At 38.4% G+C, this 20,649-nt stretch overlaps 1 protein-coding gene across 1 annotated transcript; it reads left to right on the forward strand.

Moving 5' to 3' along the window:
* Window positions 1–15,848: 15,848 nt before the first annotated feature.
* Window positions 15,849–17,400, forward strand: LOC133785762 (uncharacterized). The gene is made up of 2 exons (XM_062224979.1): window positions 15,849–15,992; window positions 16,531–17,400. The coding sequence occupies exons 1-2, from the start codon at window positions 15,849–15,851 to the stop codon at window positions 17,398–17,400; spliced, it is 1,014 nt and encodes a 337-aa protein (XP_062080963.1).
* Window positions 17,401–20,649: the final 3,249 nt, after the last annotated feature.

The raw sequence follows: 20,649 nt of genomic DNA on the forward strand, positions 1-20,649 counted from the left end.
CGAGCTAAGTTGATATCGAGGCAGGAGTATTTTGCAAAAAAAAAATAGTTTCGACCTCATAACCTCAAGGAGCTACTTAAGGAAAAGGAAAAGTGACTAGAAAAAGCAAGATATAACTAAACTACCTATCTTACATACTACTTAAGTACTTTCGAGTGTGTGGTAAAAGTAAGATCTGACCTTGACAAAAAACAAGATCGGATATGGATACATCGAGCAAACTGTGCATGAATGCATAGAAACTCGAGCTGAAATCCGACAGATGTTTGTATGAATAAACAAACATAAAGGAAAAATTTAATATAAACTACTTAAAATATTTTGGTTTGAGAAATGTAAGGAAAAAATATTAAAGTAAAGTCGAGCATAACATTAAAAATATCAAGTGTAGGCTTGGATAAACAAAAAAATAGCTCTTTTACGAGCTGTAAATTGTTTCTGCCCCGAGGGCATAAAAAAGAAAAGTTCTAACTATTACAAAATTTTAAATGGGACGCAGCCCATGATTCTGCTTTTAGGAAGCAGGAGCTCCCCCCGCCCCCCGGCGGCATTCGCCTCCTTAGCCCTCTCAGCCTCCTCCTCAGCTTCCTTCGCCTCCAGCCGAGCTTGCCACTTAGCCAGGAGCTCGTCCATTATGTCAAAGGTGGCCTTTTTCTCCTCCTCGAGCTTGGCATTTAGCTTTTCAAGCTCTTTAACCCTGGAATTATTCTCCTCGAGCTCTTTGATTCTTGAGTTCCTCTCTTCGAGCTCAGCCTCCAGCTTCAGCTTGGCAGCTTTGAACTCGTCCGCGAGCTTAAGTTGGAGATTCTTCGACTCCTGAGCATAAGACATACTCGCATGAACCTCGTTGTAGAGCTTGTAATTCAGCTGAGCAACTGCAGCGAGAGCCTAATACACAAACAAAGTAGTCAGAACATGTTCCAAGTAAAGCTCAAACGAGTAGCAAAGTAAGAAAAATTACCGAGGAGATGAGCTTGGTACTCTTATTGTAGAGGACATTGGAGTCCCGAGCATTGATCAAGAACTACCATTGAGGAGCCCCAAGATTGCTGAAGCTTTGGCCCACTCAAGATAGGACATCCAAGCCGAGAGTGCATCCGTGAGTCCCCGCAGCACTGTCGATGACATACTCATCAGAATGAGTCGAAATCGACAACAGGCGCTCCCAAGCGGGAAATGGCTTCTTCGGAGCTGGTGCGGTCATTTGAATGGTTTAGGTGGCAGGAGGCAGGGAAGGAACAGCTTCCGTAGGAACCCCGACCCGGGGGTCAGAGGTCACAACTTTGCTCGGGCCTTGAGGCCCAGAGGAGGAGTCACCTCGGTCCTTTTGGGGACTTTAGCAGGCTGTCCTGATTTTTGTGACGCTCTCGGGCGTTTGCTTTTCTTGGCTCCTGAGCGGCTGTTGAGCATGGATTTGAGGTCAGAGTCCATATTACTTGCATAATCAAATCACATTAGTAAACGAGCTTAAAATGCTAAAGTAAATGTGAAGCAAACAGTTAACGGAAACAAATGGACAAGTGACAAGAAAACTAAATGGAACTCTCCCCCGAGCTCATGCTCGGCGACCAAGTAATCCCTTTATCTTCAGAGGTGGCTGGGGGAGTCCCTTCCTTATATGTGGAAGTTAACCTCGAAAGGTCCTTATAGTCATTTGTTCCATATTGAATGGCTATCCCGTCCCAAACTTCATTCAAACTATACATGGTTTGGTATTTCCCTAGCCAAATATCAAATATTGGACCTTATCATCTACCCAAGACCATACATGGAAATTGTCCCTGAAATCTGGGAATAGGATCAGGGTATCAGGTTTGTGCTTTAGAAGGGAGGGAGACCAAAAGGCCAAGCTGAGAATGACTTTACCTTTGTCACTCGAGCTTGAAGCCTCGTCATTTGCATCATTTCCCGAGCACGGACTCCTGCGTCGACGGGCTCGAGTTCGTTGACCTCTGCCTCGGAGGAAGTTTGTCTGTGGGGAGTGGTACATGCTCCCACATAGTATATTTTCGGTAGGTGGCATCATCGGTTGATTGATCCTTTTCCAGAAGGTTGCAAGCTTGAAACTTATCTTTGTGGATAAAGTAGGATAGGGAACGCCTACCATATGGCAGTCGGAGCAAGACTTCCTTGTGCTCCCTCATTGTGTCCTTGGGGTGGGACGATGATAATTGGCTGAAGGATCGAATATATTACAATCAGTTCAATCCTAAACATTAATCGAGCACGAAAAGAAAGAAGAATTTGTACTTACGAATTCGTTGAAACGAATAAAACTTCGAAGGAGCCAAGCCATCTTTCCAAAAGAAGGCTAGCTTGAAATTAGGGGGATGGTTGGGCATGTCCTCAAAGATCTTCTCCTTGGGATAGCTCGACAGGTAGTAGAAGCCATCTCCTCCCCGAGCTCAGGAGGGGTTGCTCTTCAGGCAAAAGAGATACAGGATCTCTCTTGGTGAAGGTCCATCCCACTTCAGTTTATGGTATAGCAACCTTAGGGCTGACAAGACCCTATATGAATTGGTCTGGAGTTGGAAGGGCGTGATCCCAACAAAATCCAGAAAGTCCTTAAAAAAGGACTTCAAAGGCAATAGAGCCCCTGCCTTCATATGCTCATGACTCTAGGCTGTGAGTTTAAGTTTATTGTCAGGGCGACCATCATCCGGAGCATAGCAGCTTCGCTCGTTGGAGGTAGGAGCTCGCACCTAGCGAGCCTGATAATCCTAGGCCATGATGAGCCAGGATGTCGGTTATTTGTCCTAATGAAGATACCAAGCTCGAGTAATTCTCGGCCTCAAAAAATTCCTCCCTTGAGGTAAGAATGGCAGTCGGTTGCGACGTGGACGGACGGTTTGTTGAATCTTCCATTAGCGAGAATACAAGATCACCAGGCTTGAAGGCAATGGTTACTTTGAGTGTAGGGTCGAGAGGGATTGGTCTAAGCTCGCGATCTAGATCTGGATAGATTGTGACCCAGAGTTTCCTCCTTTTTCTTTCTTCGACCTCGTTAATATGCCGTCGAAAATGGGCTCGAATATCTTCTTGCTCACACCTCACTTTATGCTCGCGAATTAACTGCTAATTTCTGGTGAATGGAGATTTAGGGCTTCGAGTTGTCGTAGAATAGGGAATTGTGAGCACAGACCCCTAACATTTTTCAAGATTCTGCGACATCTAGCAAGAAAGAAAAGGGTGAGGGCTAGGCACACAAGAAATAAGAGTAAAACTATAGGCGATTCGAGCTCAAAATCGCGGGATAAGCTCGATCGAGATCGAAATCTCAGAAGAACGGGTCTAACTCGAGGAAAACCCCGAGCCATTGTAAGGCTCGGGCTTCGAGCGTGTATTTGACGCGGAGAAGGGAAAGTGGATTCATTTTAAGAATCTCGGATTTTTAGGGAAAAAAATTGATGGTTACTCAAAAAAGGTGATAATTTGGGAAACGTGCAATTTAAAACCCTAAATCAGTACCCATTTCTTGGTCTACACGGTACATTACCCGTAAACAAAAAATAAAAATAAAAAGGCTACATTCGTATCCTCTACACTAAATCTGGGTTTGAAACCCATGATATCAGAAATTTTTTGAACCCAAAGTCTGCGCAGTATCAGCTAAACTATATGGTTGAAGTTACTAATTGCTACAAATATCCTAGTACAAAACTAGTGAATATAGTCACGATGCAACAGGAACATAGAAATGTAAAAACAAAATATATAGAAACAAATGGGATCAAGAATAGAAACTTACACACAAGATACGTACTGATACTTTTGAGGGGGAAAAATGTTACACCCAGATTTCGAATATGCATATTTCGAATATGGGAATTATGATTTCGAAATCTATGTTCATTAGGTGTAAGCTTGGAATGAACTTGGCCATCATTTAATCCATTATTCAGAAACGGTTTCGATGTGAATGACGACCCCGCAAGCTTGAGAAGTATGTAACCTCGAAAGTGCTCCGAGCTTATAAGTTGGACTCACAACTCACGATCGCAGGGGTTCAACACTTGTATAAGTTTCTTGATGCATCTCTTGCCTTCAGACAAGATGGTTTAAGCTCGAGAAGTGTAAGCTCAAAGGTGATGGCTTTGTCAATGGTTACTTGTTGGGAGCATAGGCGAAGCAAGATGACGAGCTCATGATAGACAAATAGTCTCGAAGGTGTAATGAACCCAGTATCTAAACTAGTCGATTACGTGTGAATGTATTTATTTTTGTAAAATCCCTATGTTTAAGGGATATGATGTAATTAGTTATCCAAATCCACATTCTATGGGATATTATCATGCACGTAACAAATAATGCATTAATTGGCATTATATTATTTGATTTATAGAATATCTTCCCGAAATATGTGGGAACAGATTCTGAATCTTCCTCTTTAAATAGAGAAGGAAGCTCCATTTGTAAGGGATCGAAATTTGAGATCTTGAGAGAAAACTCTGGGCAGCTATTCTCTGAAAGTTTCCAGAAGACTCACAAGTGTTAATAACACAGACTAGTGGACTAGGCAGATTTTAACTGCTGAACCACGTAAAAAGTTCATATTTTCATCTTCTTATTCTATTTCCTCTGGTATATTTTTGTTTGATTGCTCTCCTTTTTAAGTTGACAAAAAACAGCGTCAAGCATAAAAAAAACGGTCACGCATGCAACAAATTATTTGAATTTTGTTTTCTACACTATAAATTATTCGGAATTTCCTAAAAATTTGCAGGATGCTCTAAATAATTACAGTATGGACGACCATAAAAAAAATTGCGCCAAAAATACTTCTTGAACCAAAATTTAGAGGGGGTGCATTGGTATACCTTTTCTTTTTTGGTGCACTGGAGAACTACCCTAAAAGAAATTATAGTGTTAAGGCACGACAAATTCTGTTAAGTCACAACAAATTCAAATCTAATAATTTGACTCAAATAACTTTACCACCAGAGAAAAACACAATCCGAAAAAAATGCATCAAATCTAATAATAATTAAACATGAAAAGATATCAATCTTACTTCGAGAGTAGATTGACTATGATGAGAGGAGATGCCTTAGGAAATACAGAGATATAGTAGTGAGAGGGAATGAGAAAAAGAAACTAACGGGAGAGAGAAGAACAAGAATTTTTTTAAATATGTATTATTTGTTGTTTCATGAACCATCATCTCCTTTTATATATATATATATATATATATATATATATATATTTAATAAATTAAATATTTGTTTTATAAATAAGTTAGATTTAAAAGAACTACATGGAGTCCGATTGCATTCCGTTCAGTGAGGATTTGGAATGGGTAGCGCCCGCGTCTTTTTTAATACCAAGGCTATTTATATTTATATCTCTTCTATATAAAAAGAATACGTAAATAACTAATTTTTTTTATTTTTACAGTTTTTTATTTTTTTCTCATTCACTTTAATAAAATATTCTTATATTTAACATAATATTCATATATTTAACAGTAGATTGTAAACATGATTTAAACTTAAATAAAATTAAACAAATAAATAGTTTAACAAATTAAAATAAGATATTTTTGAGATATTTTACCATGATAATTATTCAAAAATAATAAAACCATACATTTTTAACTTAAATAAAATTTAATTAAATTTAAACTAAATATTATATTAAACATATAATATATATTCTTTTGTTGACTCTGCCAAATTTAAAAACTAGAACAAACATAAACTTAAATAAAAATTAATTAATTAATTAAAATAAGATATTTTTAAGCTATTTTATAATAATTTAAATTATTAAATCATATTTATTTAAAAATAATAAAGGCATACATATTATTTTTTTTATCTTATAAATTTGTATGATAGTTTGTTTTTTATCAAGTTATTTGAGCACTTTTTTCTTTATCAAATTCACTAAAGAACATTGTGATATATATTAGAAACTAAAAAAAGTTGTATATACTACTATCTACAATATTATTTTTTCTATTCTTATTTTATTTCTATTATTAATTTCTTTTTAAATATTATTATATTTTATATATGTCATGTAGCCATGTAAATATATATATATATATCTATGTTAACGTTGTGTTTATATATCATATATGTAGAGATTATTAATATAAATATTTATATATACTATAGAACTATAATTCATTATATTCTATTATATATATATATATTTAAAAAAAACAGTGAACCAATTTTTATTAAAATCATAGACAATGTTAACAACTTTAAAACTAAGCAAAAGTGCATTGCACGTTGCTTATACCTATTATTTATATAAACGAGAGATTTTAGAAGGTTAGGTGACATTCTATTCTTCTAATCTTCTATTTTCTTTATTTTGTGGTTTTTTTCTAATTTTTCTATATATTTATATAAAGAAGAGTTTTGGGCACCCTAATATTCTAATCTTCTACTTTCTCTATTTTGTAGTTTTTTCTAATTTTTATTTAATATTTATTAAAAGAATAATTACTTAACAATTCAAAAAAAAATCATATAGTCTCACATGGTTTACAAAACATTGTGGTATAATATACATTTAGTCTATAAATAAAGTGTAAGGACCAATATTTTTAGTATGACAAATTAGGTTCAATCGTGTCTGGATTGGTCTTATGTTGTGTCTGAAGTTTGTTTGTTTTAGTAAGTGTCCACGTCAGCTTTTATGTACAGCAGGGTTGTTAGTGATAAACAGTTGTTGGTTGTTTCTGGTTTATACCTAATTTTAGCTAAGTATATATATTAGCTTGGTTAGTTAGTTACAACCAACCTCTTAGATCAGATAGTCGTATAGTGTGCTTTGCATTACTCTTTTCTTTGTGCTGTTGATATTTTGCAGGTTCTTGCAAGAAACTCCATTGATGGTGGTTCAAGGTTTATGTGCAAGCTCTGAAGTCAAGCTGTGACAGCTGAAGGGATTTCAGCTGAGTCTTTGTGCCATAGATCTTAAGGTTTTCAGATCTGAAATATTGTTGAAGGGAGTTCAACATTGAAGCAAAGGGATCTTGCATTTATAACCAAGGGATTTGGTTATTTATGGTAAAAAGCATCACTGTATGTTGAGAAAGATTGTATAGTTTGCAGGTTTAATCTTGAATTGGTTATTGTAAAGTTTCATCTTTGATATAGTGAGAGCTATTACCCTGGTTCAGGGAATCCAAACACTAGTCGGCTGGAATGTGTTTTCAATGCAGACGAAGCTTGTAATTTTGTGTGTTAAATCTTATGATTTAATTTTTAATGTTCAAGCATAAATCAAGATAAAATCAACATGAATATTGGAAAATTAGAAAGATAGGTAAAAACATAGGTTTTTCAATTGGTATCAGAGCCAGGTTGTTTCTTGAGAATTTTTCTTTCGATCCTGCTATCTTTCGTATATTGAAATTGATATTTGATTTGTCTTCTTGTAATTCACGGTTCTTAATTTCTGGGTTCTCCAGTTGACACTAACCCTCTCTGAGTCCCGAATATGGGAGAATAATACTTTTTTTTTATTCGTACAGAATGGAGATGTTCAGAGAAGGAGGTTCCATATCTCGACCCCCAATGCTTGAAGGGGAAAACTATCCTTACTGGAAGACAAAAATGCGTGCATTCTTGAGAGCTGTTGACGAACGGGTGTGGATGGCTGTCGAAGATGGATGGAAGTGTCCAACCATTGTTGAAGATGAGGTTGTTAAGCCCAAACAAATGAGTCTATGAACTCCAGAGGAGATGGAAAGGGCCAACTTTAACTCAAAGGCTATGCACACTCTCTTTAATGCAGTTTCTACAAATCAGCTGAAAGTTATAGCTAACTATGAAATTGCCAAAGAAGCATGGGAGAAACTAAGGAACAAAAATGAAGGAACTGATGCTGTAAAGAAGTCCAGACTGAGAGTGTTGGCAAAAGCTTTTGAAAATCGGCCTATGGAGGAAGAAGAGACTGTGGCGGAGTTCCATGCCAAATTGTGCGATATTTTGAATGAATCTTATGCACTGGGCAAGACTTACTCAAATTCAAAACTAGTTCGCAAGGTTCTTGGAGTTCTGCCTCGAAAGTTCATGTCAAAAGTTACCTCTATAGAAGAAATGAGAAATGTAGAGGAACTTGATCTTGATGAGTTAATTGGGTCATTGCAGAACTATGAAATGACTATTACACGGTGGAAGAAAGGCAAGAAGCAGAAAGATTCTGAAAAAGAAAAAACTGATAACAGTCTTGCGTTTGTGCATAAGGAGGAAAAGAAGTCAATCTCATATGCGTCTAATGGCTTCACTGATGAAACCCTTGCTTTATTGACCAAGAATTATGCAAAATTCTTGAAAAGGAATTACAAGAAAAACCTTCCTGGAGGAAAAGAGAATGTTCCCAGGAGAAACTTTGGTGGAAACAATAAGCAAACCCAGCAGTCTGGTGACAATAATAATAGGGGAATACAATGCCAATAGTGTGATGGTTTCGGACATATTCAAGTTGAGTGTGCCAACACTCTTAAGAAGAAGAAAGCCTTAGCAGCAACCTGGAGTGATAGTGATGAAGAAAAGAGCTCTAGCTCAAGTGGCGGGTTTGATGAAGAGAAACAAGTTGTGGCATTTATGGCAAAGAGTCATCAATCAACGTGCTTAGAGGAAGATGGAAACTCAAGCTTGTCTGATGTGGCCAGTGAAGGGAGATAGCATGCATATGAGGAGATGTTCGCTCAATGAGAGTATATGGCTAAACAGATCAAAGGTCTCACTTGTGCCAAACAACAACTTGAATCTGAGAAGGTTGGGTTGGAGGACACTGTTAAGAAGCTCACAAAACAGCTTGATGAGAAAGACAGTGAGATTTACAAACTGACTGCATATTTAATAAGAGTTAAACAGGCTCTTGAGTTTATCCCTCCAGGAACTGCAGCAATTAACCAAACTTTGCAACTTCAAAAGCCATATGGAGATAGAACATCCATTGGTTACAAAATGATGTACAAGAAAGGGGGAAATTTGGGAATTGATGATCCCTCTTCTTCCAAGAGCAATGAAGACAAGACTTCTGATGACTCATTGCACAATACTCTCACCCTTGGTTTCCCAGATCCCTCTAAACAGGTCAATGTCTCATCTGGACTTACCAAATTGAGATTTGAAGGAAGGAAGACTGTCCTGGATGGACAGGTTCAGAAGGAGAGGTGTGTTCCCATTTGTCACTTCTGCAACAGAAGAGGGCATATTAGACCCAGATGCTACAAGTTGCAGACGTATTTGAAAGCTATGATCGATCGTCCAAATAGCTTTCAACAACCAAATCGATTTAATGGGAAGTTGTCATGTAGTGAGTGGAAACCAAAAACTAATCTTGGCACAAATGTTGGATTAGTTGCTCACACCTCTCTTTCAGCTTTCCACGAAGATCGATGGTACTTTGACAGTGGATGTTCACGACATATGACCAGCAACAAAAATGTGTTGGTAAACTATAAAGAAGGAAAGGCGGGAACTGTGACCTTTGGTGATGGGAACAAGGGTCAGATTTTTGGAAAAGGTGACCTGGTGCTAAATGGAGTAGCTCCACTGATTGAGGTGTTGTATGTTAAAGGTCTCAAGGCAAACCTGATTAGCATCAGCCAACTCTGCGACAATGAATACATTGTAAGCTTTACTGAAACTCATTGTCTTGTTGCAACTAATGGGTGCTCAGTCTTGACAGGTAATAGAACCAGCGACAACTGCTATGCTCTAAGCAATCAAGTTCTGTGCAATAGATCCTTTCTTAATAAGCCAGACCTGTGGCACTATAGACTGGGGCACTTGAATTTTAGAGACCTTAAGAGAATTGTGAAACTTCAAGCAGTTCGAGGGATACCTGAGATGAAAGTCACTAGAGAAAGGTTTTGTGGTCCTTGCCAACTGGGAAAACAGACAAAAGCCTCACATCCTCCTATAAACATGCTACTCACCTCCCGTGTGCTAGAGTTGATGCATGTGGATTTAATGGGACCCATGCAGAATGAAAGTCTAAGTTGTAAACGATTTGTCATGGTCCTTGTTGATGATTACTCAAGGTATACTTGGGTAGATTTTGTAACGCCCTGGATAGCCAAGACCATTACACTGTATGTTTAGAAAAGTGCAAGACTTGCTAATCAAGTCATTTAATTTGAAACGTGTTACTGAAACTACAGTTTAACTAGGGTTAAAGATTTTGGTCTCAAAAACTACTTTTCTTATAAACAAACATTTTCTCTACATGGGATCCCAAAAGTAATAAAGTTAAAAGACAGCCTACAAAATTTTAGGATTAAAATATAGTTATTAGCCACTCTAAGGCAAAACTGACAATTAAGCTTTTCTCGTCCTGTATCACTCCTCGGCCGTGGCGACCGATCAGATGACTATGTACATTTAGCCCCGCAGCTCTCCATCTCAAGATTGGTCCAACTTGCCTTTGCCTTTACCTGCACCATGTAGCACCCGTGAGCCAAGGCCCATCAAGAAAACACAATAACAGAGCATATTCATTAAGCAAACAATTGGATAACTCATACGGTATAAACATGCACTCAACAGTCAAGTATTCATGTTATTCAAGTATTCAGCATACCAAGTACATCATTTCATATCAATAATAATTTCACATATGATAACCAGGGTTAACGCCCTTAGGCCGCACCCTCTATTTATCCCACTGACTCTGGCCCGCTTAAACCGAGCTCAGTGAATATTAAGCTGTCCTCAGCTACAAGTGGCCCAGCTGCGCCCTGTGCGCAAGTATTATTTACGGCACCCTTAGGCCGTTTATCATATGTCCCATGGAATAATACCATCTAAGACATCATACAAATATAGGGAGCTCTTAGTCCCATCACAAACACATAACCGGATGCAGTTTTCTTACCTTTAGATTTCGCTAGCTTTGTTCAATTTGATCCTCAAGCACGATCCTGTTCGAGCCCTAGCTTACGCCTAGTCGAAGCCATAGATGAAAATCATCACCAAACCTTGAATCCAAAATCTAGCCTCGGGACCAATCCCGAGCCCTCGAAAAGCCCTAATTCCACCAAACGGGGTGGTGGAATCAAACCCCGAGCCCCAGGAAAAAACCCTAAGAAATAACCTAAAAACCCCTTTCTGGGAATAGGTTAGCGCTACAGCGCCCTAAAGTGGGCGCTACAGTGCTAAAAACAGAGCCTAAAATGCCCCAAACCACAAAGCCTAATGCTGTAGCGCCCAAAGGCTAGCGCTATATCGCTAGTCACAGCACAGCAAACCCTGCATTTTCTTCCTTCGATTTTCCCCGAGCCAAACCTTTCCAAAACTCTTCCAAACTTTAACCAAACATAAAAACAAGCCTACCAACATCTCCAACTCACCCCAAATGACCCAACCACAAGAAATTCAATCACATGCACCCCAAAACACAAAATTCACCATGGCTGAACCTAGAGCTCAAAACTCAACAGAAGTCAACTGAAATCACATAACTTAAACCAGAGTTTCTTACCTTTGATGGATGAGCTCAACCTAGGTTATCCTCCACACTAGCTTAGCCTTCACCTCCTCAAAGCTTCAGCCTCAACTCCCTAGAATTCCCCATCAAAACTCAGCTTAAAATCCATATCAATACTAAGAACTAGAAACTGAGTTACAATCTCAAGACCTTACCTCAAATGATGAGTATCCCCTGCCAATTCCTCATGCCCAAACCATGGATCCTAGCCTCAAGCTCCTGCCCAAACTCTCTCTGAGTTTTAGCTCCAAGAAACCTCAAGAATTGGTGATGAGAAGCCTAAATCGTTGAGAGAAAACCCTTGCTTTTCCCTTCCTTCTTTTCTCTTTCTTTTCTTTCTTTTCTTTTCTTCAGACCTCTACTGCCTTCTACACAGTCCACTAAGGTATAAAGTCTAGTAATACTTATCCCTTATAAGCCAAATGACCAATTTGCCCTCCTCTTTATCACTAAGCCTTTAAACCTCCTAGGGGCATTTTGGTCATTACACCCAATTCCCGCTAATTCCCCGAATGTCTCTAATATTTTCCACTTACTTCCCGGCACCTAACTAATCACCAATTATATTCCTCAATATCAAAATAGACTCCAATATATTCCCTAAATTCCCATAAATACCCCCAGGCTCACCCTGAGTCGGGTATAAATCCCCGCCGTGACTTTTTCGCTGAACCGCTCACTAGGATCGCCTCGAGTCACAATTTACAAATATATCCACATAATAATGTGTTCTCAACAATTTATCACAAATATATACAGTTATGCCCTCAACAAGCCAAAATTACGAATATGCCCTTCTAACCTAGTCAGGGCCTACATGCATACTAATACACATAGTCATGCATCACGAAAATTCAATTAATCATATAACATGATTTTAATCATTTAATTCACATATAATCCAGTTATGCCCTCCCGGCACACTAATCAGGGCCCCTAAGCCTTATTAGTGAATTTGGGTCGTTACAAATTTCCTCAAAGAAAAGTCAGACACCTTTGGACTCTTCTCAACCTTGGTTCTCAGGCTCCAAAATGAAAAGGAATATGAGATTGGGAAAGTCTATCGGATATGAAGTGATCATGGAAAAGAGTTTGAGAACACTGTGTTCTTAGATTTCTGCGATCAGTTGGGGATAAAGCATGAGTTCTCCGCTCCAAAATAACCTCAACAGAATGGGGTTCTTGAAAGGAAGAATAGGACCCTACTGGAAATGGCTCAATTAATGATGCATGCTAAGGATATATCTAAATGTTTTTGGGCTGAAGCAATTAATACAACCTGCTATATCTGCAACCGTGTTCATCTTCGAACTGGCACGACACAGACGACCTATGATCTTTGGAAAGGAAGGCCTCCTAACGTCAGTCATATGCACAATTTTGGATGTGTTTGCTATGTTCTCAATGATCGAGAACACTTAGGAAAATTTGATCTAAGGAGTGATGAAAGAGTGTATCTTGGATATTCACTTAACAGTCGTGCCTATCGTGTGTTCAACAAAAGAACTCATTCAGTGGTTGAGTCCATCAATGTTCGATTTTATTACTTGGAAAATTCTGAAGAACCAGTGGCAGATGATGAAGCTCTAGTATTAACTACGCCGGGTCCAGTCACAGTTAGACAAAACCAAGTGTTTCCTGATACTCCGTCTAGATCACTCAATACGGAACCAGCTGCATCCGAGGAACAAGAAGTAGGTCCTAGCAGCTCCAATGGTGATGAAGAAGCCACCAGTGCTCTGCCAAAGGAGACTCAACATGCAAAGATTTATAAGAATGGACCACCTTCGTGGATTCAAAAGGCTCATCCACCTGATATCGTTATTGGAAATCCAAATGCCACCATGGTTACCAGAAGAAAAATACAAAATTTGATTGCTTTCGCCTGTTACTTATCTCAGATTGAGCCAAAAAGTGTCAAGCTCGCTCTTCTAGATGAATTCTGGCTTGCTTCTATGCAAGACGAGATGTTCCAATTCAAAAGAAATGATGTGTAGATCTTAGTACCTTTACCTGACGGAGCTAATGTTGTTGGAACTAAATGGATTTTCAAGAATAAGTCGGATGAGTTTGGAACTATAATAAGGAATAAGGCAAGGTTAGTAGCATAGGGCTACAATTAGGTGGAAGGAGCTGACTTTGAAGAAACCTTTGCTCCAGTTGCAAGGTTGGAATCTATCCGGTTACTTCTTGCAGTAGCATGTCATCTGAGAATAAAATTGCATCAAATGGATGTAAAAAATGCATTTTTTAATGGGATTCTCCAAGAGGAAGTTTATGTGAAACAACCTCAAAGTTTTGAGGACCCTCAGTTCCCTAACCATGTTTTTCTATTAAAGAAGGCTTTATATGGGTTAAAGAAAGCTCCCCGTGCATGGTATGACAGACTTACTGCCTATCTTCTGTCGAATGGATTCACCCGTGGTAGTGCTGACAATACTCTCTTTATCAGGTATTTAACTGATGGAATATTTGTTGCACAGGTATATGTGGATGACATAATTTTTGGGTCAACTTGTGAGAGTGAGGTTACTAGATTTGTGGAACTTATGTAAAGTGAGTTTGAGATGAGTCTAATAGGAAATCTATCACATTTTCTAGGACTTCATATTAAGCAATCAGAATAGGGAATGTTTATTTCTCAGTCCAAGTATACTAAGTCCATGTTGGAAAATTTTGGTTTCACTCAAGTCAAACATGCACACACTCCTATAGGCACCACCTCTAAACTGAATAAAGATGAATCTGGTGTCCCCGTAGATCCAACCTGTACCGTAGCATGATAGGAAGCTTGTTGTATCTCACAGCTAGTCGTCCTGACATTTCCTTTAGTGTCGGTCTATGTGCCCGTTATCAAGCCAATCCTAAATAGTCTCATCTTACTACTGTCAAACATATTTTTAAATATCTTGCAGGGACTGTGGAATTTGGCTTATGGTATTCATGTGATACAAATATGTCATTGGTGGGGTATAGTGATTCCGATTGGGTAGGATCTCTAGATGATAGGAAACGTACTTCTTGGGGTTGTTTCTATATAGGGAAAAATCTGGTCTCTTGGTTTAGCAAGAAACAACATTTTATTTCACTCTCCATTGCTGAGGCAGAGTACATTGCGGCTGGCAGCTGCTGTACTCAGCTCATCTGGCTCAATAAGATGCTCACTGATTATGGCTATCCCCAAAAGTCATTAACCCTCTTCTGTGATATCACAAGTGCCATTAACATTTCAAAAAACCCAGTTCAACATTCAAGGACCAAACACATTGACATACGTTATCATTTCATCAGGAACATGGTTGAGTCTAAAATGCTAACAATTTCTCATGTTTCTACTAATGCTCAGTTAGCAGATATGTTTATAAAAGCTCTTGATGCTCAAACATATGCACATTTACGAACCAACATTGGTCTCTGCACCATCTGAGAGGTTTGGTGTCACATCTGGTCACATTTTATTTTCTCATGCTTTGCCAATTTTTTTTTTGTTGTTTTTTCCTGTGTGTACTACTTCTTTATTGTCAGTGCTTACTTAGTCACATCAGTTTTTTCCAAGATTTAGAATTGAGCCTTTCTTTTCTTCAGCTCAAAAGGCTACCACTATTGGATGAAATGGGAAGAGCTTCCTTTGTACCATCATATGCCCTGAGGAGTTTGATCCTCCTCTTGGTATTTGCTAAGAAAAATAAAAAAGGAGGCGGGTACATCTCTGAGAATGAGTGAAAGCCAGTACTGGGTATTTGGAAAACTCAGAGTGTCTGTTGTCAAAAAAGAATAAAAATAAATATAAAAATAAATAAAAAATAATAATAATCAAAATTGTTTGAGTGAGTGGACCAGTTAATGATTCATGATTCTTCTGGTCCTCATGAGGTCTTTTTGCACACACAAATGAAAATAGTGGCTCAAATCTCTTGCTGAAAAAAATTGTGTGCTCTCGTAAGTAGTGCTTTTCAGGGTGTATAAATAATTTTTTTTTCATTTTTTGTGGCAAGCATTGTGTATATATTTTGACCAGATAAGAACATTTTTTTTCTCTTGCATAGATGTTGAGCTTGTCAAAGTTGTTGTTCATAAATCTCTTCTGTCATTCATGTGTGATTATTTCTTTTATTTGGCACTTTAGATTTTATTCTTGTTTCATTTTTTTTGTTACCAATATCCTGTTTGGTCTTTCATATATTACCTTGGGTTTTAGTTCTTTTTATGGGCTTTGTTTTTTTGTGTGCATTATTTTTTTAAAAAATATCATTTTTTAATGCACTGTCAATGATTGGTAGGGAATCTGAATGGCCTCTTTATATATATATCTATCATCATCCTTTAAGGTTATATGAAGTTTTTTTTGCAGTGGTCAAATTTAAAAAACCCTAGAAATGTAAAGCATCATGAAAGAAAGAGAAAATCGTCGTCGGTCAGTTCTCCCACCTTCTCCCGTCGCTGATGCGACTGTCTCTCCTTCTCTGAGGGTGGCTGTTCCTCCTTTTGTGGATGCATCTAGGGCATCTGCAGTCGCCACACCCTCTGATCAGGTTGTGTCATCTGATCCTGACTCAGCTTCGCTCTAGCCATTGTTCCGGTGTCGCCTACCGTCGCTAAGTTAGCTCCTCCTCCGTCAACGTCCCCTCCTACGGCAGTGACTGAGTCTGCGACTGGGCTGGTCGATCCGTAGTCTCGTTGTGTCATCGGTAAGTCTTCTAAATCCTCTTCTGCGTCTTCACCAAAATTTTTTACTCGATCATCTGTTGTGTCATAATCTCCACCTCGTGAGTCACCTCCATTACCAGACACTCAACCACCCACTCCATCCCCTCCTAAGTCACCTTGTGTGTCTAAGCAGTCATCACCCAAATACCCCAAGACCCGTTCTACCATTGAGTCAAAAACCAAATCCCAAGTCCCTGCTTAGTCAATAAGAAAAGAAAAAGTGTCTGTTTCATCACCTCCCGAAAATTCTTCTAATCCAAAACGTAAGTCCAAGGCCCCTGTGTTTGAACCTTCTCCTAAAAAATCAAAGAGTGTTCTTGGTCCTAAGGTGTCTGTGTCTACTGTTGACCTACCTCTATTCAGTACTTCGCTGATGCTACTAAGGCTTCACATTATCAAAGATGGTTTGCTGTAAGAGAATTGTGGCTTGAACATTCTATAGTTTTGGAAGATTTTCCTGATTTGGTTGCACTTTTAAAGTCTAGGCGTTGGGTTCATACAGTGTCAAAATTAGTGTCTCCTCGTCCCATTTTAATTAGGGAGTTCTATTCTAATCTCGATAAGTCTGTTTTAGATGGGGAGAATGAAGATTGTCTTACTGCTTTTGTGAAGGGTAGTCGTATTAAATTTTCACCATCCCCTATAGCTCGTGTACTCAAAGTTCCAAAAGTGCTTAAACCTACATATGATAAATCATACAGTCCAGCTCAAACTACCATGGGTCAAGTTCTAACTGGACAGTCTGATTATGTTTGGGGGAATCATGATATTTCTGTAACACAGTTGACTCCATTCTATAGAGTTCTTCGTCGAGTGGCGTTATATAATTGGTTTCTCAATTCTAACCTATCCTTTGTTACACTTGAGATTGGGAAATTTCTGTATGCTGTGGGAACTGGGGTGTCCATTGATTTGTCCAGTCTAATCTATGATCGAATAGTTGATGTGGCTTCCTCCACTGGTACTCGCAACAAATTTCCTTATCCAAGTTTGATTCAACAGATTATTCAGCCTGCAAAACCACCATTTACCACACATGACTTCCAGGTTACGAATCTTGTTTTGTCTAAAAATTTTCTGGCAGTTGTCAACAAGAAGGTTCCTTCCACTGCTCCTTCTTCGAAGCCATTTAAGCTCAAAGCTCCATTGTTTAAGGGTTTTTCTAATTCCAGTTGGCAAGTGCAGTTGTATACAGAGTTCAAGGATTTCACTAAGCGCTACAAGAAAGATTAGAAGAGGCAATTGGCCTTTGAGGCATCTATGTACAAGCTTGTTCAAACTGTCAAAGCTACGAATTTCCAGACTAAGTATGGCTCTCAGTTTCCACCTTCGATCGATGTCTCTCCACCTACATTTCATCGAGACTCTTTTGGTGAGTCTTCTGTCACTCCTGATTCTTCAGTTCCTATCCAGGGGGAGTCTACTTGTCTTGCTCAGGTCTCATCTCAGGTGCCCCCAGTTTCATCTACAGTGCCTCCAGCTGACAGAGGATCTCCAGAAGAGCATCCCGATGCCATTGCTCAGATTCCTGATTCAAGTGCACCTCTCTAGGGGGAGCCATCTGGTGCAGTTGTCAACTGATTGTGTCAAAGATTATGATCAATGAAGGGGGAGATATTAATACTTCTCTTATTTTTTTGATTAAGTGTTTTTGTTATTTTGGTTGTTTAAGACTTTGTAACTATTTGTCCAGACTCTTTTATATTTTGTTTGTTATTTTGGTTGTTTAAGACGTTGTTTGCTGATTGTCCAGACTCTGGTTGGTTGCATGGTTAATATTTTAATTTGCACTGTTATTTTTGTCATTGACCATAATTTGTCAAGGGGGAGATTGTAAGGAACAATATTTTTAATATGAAAAATTAGGCCCAGTCATGTCTGGATTGATCTTATGATGTGGCTGGAGTTTGTTTGTTTTAGTAAGTGTCCACATTAGCTTTTGTGTATGGCAGGGTTGTTAGTGATAAACAGTTGTTGGTTGTTTATGGAATATACGTAATTTTAGCTAAGTATATATACTGGCCTGGTTAATTAGTTATAACCAACCTCTCAGATCGGATAGTCGTATAGTGTGCTTTGCATTACTCTTTTCTTTGTGTTGTTGATATTTTGCAAGTTCTTGCAAGAAACTCACATTGATGGTGGTTCAAGGTTTCTATGCAAGCTCTGAAGTCAAGTTGTGACAGCTAAAGGGATATCAGCTGAGTCTTGGTGCCATAGATCTGAAGGTTTTCAGATCTGAAATATTGTTGAAGGGAGTTCAACATTGAAGCAAGGGAATCTTGCATTTATAACTAAGGAATTTGGTTATTTAGGGTAAAAAGCTTCACTGTGTGTTGAGAAAGATTGTATAGTTTGCAGGTTTAATCTTGAATTGGTTATTGTAAAGTTTTATCTTTGATATAGTGAGAGTTATTACTCTGGTTCTGGTTCAGGGAACCCAAGCGCTAGTCAGCTGGAATGTGTTTTCAATGCAGACGAAGCTTGTAATTTTGTGTGTTGATTCTTATGATTTAGTTTTTAATGTTCAAGCATAAATCAAGATAAAATCAACATGAATATTGGAAAATTGGAAAGATGGGTAAAAACATAGGTTTTTCATAAAGTACCATTGAATCACTTTGATTTATTCCAACATTAGTATTTTTTTTTCTTAATAGACACGATTTTTTCTGTGGTTCAGCAGTTAAAATTTGCCTAGTCCATGAGTTTGTGTTATCAACTTCTTGGAATTCACTGATAGCTTTCTGGAAGCAATTGTCCAGAGTTTTCCCAATATCAATATCTCTCTATACAAATGAATTACCCACTCTATTTATACAGTGGTTTACCGAATCTCTTCCCACAGATTTCAGGAAGTTATTCTACAAATCAATTAAAATAATGCCATGAAATGCATTAGTTACTACGTACATGGTAATATCCCATGATATTTGGGATTTAATAACAAATTACATACAATCCCTTAAACATAGGGATTTTATAACAATAAACAGACACACACACACAGCTGACGGGCTTGGACGCTAGATTCACACGCCTTCGAGACCATCACATATTGTAAGCTCGTCACCTTGGTTCGCCTATGTTCCCAACAAGTGATGTTGAAGAGACCATCATCTTCGAGCATACAATACTCGAGATCAAATTATCTTGGCTGAGGGCAGGAAATAAATCAAGAAATTTATACAAGTGTTGAACCATTGCCATTGCGAATTATGAGCCTAACTTATAGCCTCGGAACACCTCTGAGACTACGTAGTTCCCGAGCTCACCAATCCGACGTTGTCTCTTACCGCTTAGCGAGATTGTCTCTGATTTGCTTATCACATGACAATTGTGCTAGTCTCGAGCTTACACCTTACAAGCCTGAGTTTCGAGATCAAGATTCCCATCCTCGAAATCTATGTGTAACATTTTGCCCCCTCAAAAGTATCAGTTCAAATCCCATGAGAAGGAAACTTTTGAACTGCCTCTTTCGAAAACTAAGCCACTTAATACACTCGAGTGTGGACACGCATCAATCACGAGTTGGTCAATCAGAGTACTCGAGTACTTTTTCACCATACCCACGTCTATTCGCCTGCCAAATTTTTGACGCCATTGCCACGTTTGCACCCGATCGTTCGATCAGATACCGAATCCAGCCAATGGTCCAGATTAGTTTGACCCTTGACATCCCTTAGGGTCTATAAATATGCCCACTTCGTCTTCCTCATTTTACTTTTACACTTTTCACAGAAAAAAAAACTCGCACCAGAGAAACAGAGCTTCATTTCATATCAAATTTTCATTGCATGTTCTCCAAATCACAAAAACAATCTACCTCCAACATATTCGATTCGGTGAAGTCCTTCCTATTACCAACATTCCAGTCGTCGATTTCTTTGTACCCGCAAATGTTTGTGTGTAAGTTCCCGTTCTTCACCCTTACTCTATTATTTACGTGTTTTTACATGCTTTTCTACTGTATGAATGTGTTTACTAGTTTCTACTTCTAGATTTTGCAAAGTGGTTTATCTGATATTACACAAACTTTTGATTCAAAAATTTATAAATCATAGATTTAAAACCCATATTTAGTGCAAAAAAATGCAAAAATAGGGTTTTTCAAATTACGGGTAGTGTATTGTGCAAGCCAAGAAATGGGGTTCTGAATTAGGGTTTTTAATTGTACAAATCCCAAAATTATCACCTTTTTGGGTAACCGTCAACTTTTCCCCTGAAAATCTCGCATTCTTAAAATGAACCCACACGTTCCTACTCTCACGTCAAATACACGCTCGAAGCCCGAAATTTACAATAGTTCATGGTTCTTTCTCGAATTCGACCTGTTCTTTTGAGACCTCGGTCTCGATCAAGCTTACTCTGTGATCTCGAGCCTTCGACCTCGAAGCACAAAAACTATACTCTGATTTCTTGTATGTCTGGCCCTCACCCTTTTCTTTCTTGCTAGATGTCGCAGTTTTCTGAGAATCGATG

The sequence above is a fragment of the Humulus lupulus genome, chromosome 6 (genome assembly GCF_963169125.1).
Source record: "Humulus lupulus chromosome 6, drHumLupu1.1, whole genome shotgun sequence".
NCBI lineage: Eukaryota > Viridiplantae > Streptophyta > Magnoliopsida > Rosales > Cannabaceae > Humulus > Humulus lupulus.

What these genes read in the sequence shown, in the direction of transcription:
- LOC133785762 (XM_062224979.1), top strand. Translation starts at nt 15,849, where the DNA reads ATGAAAGAAAGAGAAAATCGTCGTCGGTCAGTTCTCCCACCTTCTCCC. An exon ending in TCGCCACACCCTCTGATCAG is followed by an intron (nt 15,993 to 16,530) that starts GTTGTGTCATCT and finishes ACCTCTATTCAG; the next exon opens with TACTTCGCTGATGCTACTAA.